This window comes from Merops nubicus, unplaced genomic scaffold, assembly GCF_000691845.1.
Source record: "Merops nubicus isolate BGI_N331 unplaced genomic scaffold, ASM69184v1 scaffold14702, whole genome shotgun sequence".
In the NCBI taxonomy this organism is placed as follows: domain Eukaryota; kingdom Metazoa; phylum Chordata; class Aves; order Coraciiformes; family Meropidae; genus Merops; species Merops nubicus.
Genome location: NW_008595717.1, coordinates 1 through 3,574, shown reverse-complemented (window position 1 = coordinate 3,574; position 3,574 = coordinate 1). Strand labels below are relative to the sequence as shown.

At 55.7% G+C, this 3,574-nt stretch overlaps 1 protein-coding gene across 1 annotated transcript; it reads right to left on the bottom strand.

The window, feature by feature from the left end:
• Window positions 1–1,201: 1,201 nt before the first annotated feature.
• On the bottom strand, window positions 1,202–3,545 carry MFHAS1 (malignant fibrous histiocytoma amplified sequence 1; the record flags this gene model as incomplete). The annotated part of the gene is made up of 1 exon (XM_008936161.1): window positions 1,202–3,545. A coding segment is annotated over exon 1 (2,344 nt), but the record flags the coding sequence as incomplete, so codon positions are not given.
• Window positions 3,546–3,574: the final 29 nt, after the last annotated feature.

The window sequence follows — 3,574 nt, the reverse complement described above, 5'->3', positions numbered from 1 at the left end:
TGCAGATACCACTCAGCAACTCACCCAGCACAGGTTTACACATGCCCCCCCCACCCCCAAATCCAATGGCTCTTACATAAGCTAGCACAGTTCAAGGGAGACAATCCCAAAGCCAGGACCCGTGCTGAGGAGCAAACGGTATCTCCTAATTTTCCAGGTCCAGAGGGGAAAAAACCAAAACTCAAAACCAAACAAACACAAACAAAACCACCAACAGCCAAAACAATCTCCCAAAACACACCTTATTATCCACATTTGCCTACGAACTAATTCAGCATCACTGCTTGCTTTAATTCAACCACACTCCAGTTCCCTCAATTTCAGGCTACCTGTAAATAAAGAATGCTCCAACATACTTCCAGCATGAGGGAGGTGTGTCTGTAAAAAGCCACCACTGATAAAACCATGACTTCACAGAGATGACAGCTTTAAAAAGCACCACAACTAGTCATATTCCAGAGCAGAGAGATCATGCTTTTTTCATCAGATGAGGGGAGACAGAGGAAGGAAAAGAACTGCTCTCAAGAATAGCTCCAGAAGGCACAGCCTGGGAATCACTTCTAGGTGAGACACTTAAACAAAGGAGATGGAGCATCCCTCTGTCTTCAGGAAAGAATTTTTCCTGCTACAGACAGGGCTCCTGTATGAGAAAGTGCTTTTTATACAGGGCTGTGGAGACCAACACAGCCATTGTCTACCAGCAGGAGCTTTCCTGCATTCAGAGAGGCTGCAGCACAGGCCAGGTTGTGGGGGTTGAAGGGACACCTGCAGTCTTTCAGGCATCTCCATCTGCATTTACAAATAGCCCCAAGGAAGGGGCAAACGTAGGGTAAAGGGAATTCTGAAAAAGTGCAGCGCCATTCAAAGGAATCAAACTCCAGAGAAGGACAGGTCAGGGCCTTTTCAACAATGGCACTGCCAATGCTTGGGGCCAAAACCCAAAAAGCAGAGAAAAGGCACAAACAAATGGGAATGTAACACCCCTGTCATCTCAGAATAGGGTTATTTTAAGCCTGTCTCCTTGGAGCTACCCTAATATTTTCTCTCTTGTCTCAAGTCACCAGGGAAGGGAGCTAGAGCTGAAGAGAAAGAAGAAAAATAAAAATAAAGAGAGCCAGAGCTAGGACTAACACCATAAAACTCCCTTCTGGAAGGGGCAAAGCTCCAGAAGAGATGAAAGGCAAGCTGGGCCCTGTCTTACCTGGAAAAGTGTGGGGGTTGGGCGACCCTCTTTTAAGGCACTTTGAACAGAGGACATGCACAGTGTAGTACAGGCCCGGCCACTCCTGGAGCAGGACATTCAGTTCCTCCACCAAAGGGGTAATAGCTTGCCAAGCCGTCCAGATATTTGGTAGGGACGCGTGACTAGCGATAGACAGCGTGTCGGGCTGCAGAGCTCCCCTGGCAGGCCTGTAGCTCACCACCACGGGCACCTTGCCCCGGTAGGCATAGATCTGGTATTTGCCATCCGAGCGCTGAACCACGTGGCTGTTAATCTGGACGCTGTAGCGGGCAAACAGGCCGGGTGGGAAGATGAAGGGGAAGCTATACTCAATCTGCAGCTGCTCGACCACGAAGGACTGCCCGCTCAGACTGGCGCCGTTGATCCACGCCTCCGCGTGGGGCACCTCGTTCTTCACGTAGCAGGGGAACTTGTACCAAGCGGCCGCCCCGTTGAGGGGCTTGCATTTGGGTTTGTTGACACAGTAACAGAGCCCCATCTTCTCCAGCAGCTCCAGGATGAGCTGCAGATCCTCCCGGCTCTGGACGTGGGGCTTAAGGAGGAGACGGATAACGTGGGCAGGGAGGAGGCCGTGCAGCAAGAAGCCCTCCACGTAATGATGGAGCTGAGTGGCCCTCAGTTCGTCGATGCGGGTGTCGCTGAGCAGTTTCTGGAGCAGCACAGTGGCATCCCGCTGGCAGAAGACGTTGAGGATGTCGATGAGCCGTGGCAGGTTGTGGAACACGTACTCCCTCAAGGTGAGGTGCTCCTCAAAGTAGAGCAGCTTCCCGCTCTCGTGCAGGTAGGACAGGGCGCTCTGGAGCCGATCCTCCGTTAGGCCTGCCTGCAAGCCCAAGCGGGCAGAGTCCCACCAGCTAAGCCACAGCTGCTGAGCTTGAGGCTGGAAGTGCAGCTCCTCCAGCACTTGCCAGGATTTGGGCAACACCCGATGCAGGTTTGGGAAGATATCCCGGTGCTCGGCCACTGACAGGAGTTTGTCCCGCAGACGACGCACTTGGCAGCGGTCCCAGCAGCTGAAGGGCAGCACTGGGGAGAGGATCTGCGGGCGGTGGTTGAGCAGGTACTGAAACTGGGCTTTCTTTCGACGCAAGTTCTTGTCCGTGACCCCGTAAAAGGCAGCGTGCGGGCTCGAGCAGCGCAGGTCAAAGTCCTGTCCCAGAGCCTCATCCACCTGCTGGACCAAGCTCTGGAGTCCCTCAGCGTCCCTTTTCTCCTGCTGAGCAATCTGGTGATGAATGTCCAGGCACTTCTCCTCCAACTCCCGCTCCGCGCAGAGGTCAGCATGGGTTCCCACCATGCACACCACAGCATGGGGCACCTTGGAGCCAAGCCAGTGCAAGAAATAGCCCACAGACGGGTAGAAGTGCTGAGGGACGTAGGCACTCAAATTCACCACCAGCACATACAGGGCCCCAGGAGAGAGGAAGAAAGACTGGATCACATCGTAGCTCGGGTCCCCTGCCAGCTCGTACACAATGAATGTCAGGCCCCTCTCTGCATCTGCTGTCCAGTCCATCACCTCAATGCCCTTGCTGCCTCCCGACAGTCCCAGTCCTGATGGTACCCGGGGAGCATTCAGTGGCAGTGGCTGCGCAGGGCACAGCGCTTCCCCTTTTGCTCGGCGAGAGGGCACATGAGGAGGGACGTCCTGCCGCTCAATGGGGAGATGTTCCAGCTGCTGCGTGTCAGGCACCCGTGCTGAGGAAGAGTCCTGAGGCTCTGGGAAGGAGCAACACCCAACCGGCACCCTCCCAATATCCTGCTGCTGCCCAGGGGACCCTCTGGGCTGGGCGCTCCCTGCCTCCAGACCTCCTGCATCCTCCCTGCGCCCATCCTCCTCCATGAGGCATCGTCTCAGCAGGGTCTTTCCAGCATCCTTTAGGCCCATGAGGACTAGCTTGAGGCGAGGTTTGAGGGCAGGCTGGGAGTGGGCCAGCTCCTGCTGGTAGGCCGCAATGTAGGGGATGCCTTTCATGCACACCTCGTAGGGAGGCTGGATGAGGGGGTTGTCTTTGATCTTCCACAGGGTGACTCGGGAAAGCTGCCCGAAGCCCTCGGGCAGGATGGCAATCTGGTTGCCTTGCAAGACCAGCTCCTCCAGACTGTGGAGGAGCACGATGGAATCGGGCAGGTAGCGGATGCGGTTGTTGTCCAGCCAGAGGGTGCGGAGCTGGTGGAGCTGGCAGAGGCGAGGGGGCAGCAGGGTGAGCTGGTTGCGGCTCAGGTAGAGCTCCTCGAGACTGGGCAGCGACAAAATAGCAGCGGGGAACTCCCCCAGCAGATTGGAGGAGAGGTTCAGCATCTTGAGGCGCTGCAAGCTGCCGAAGCCGG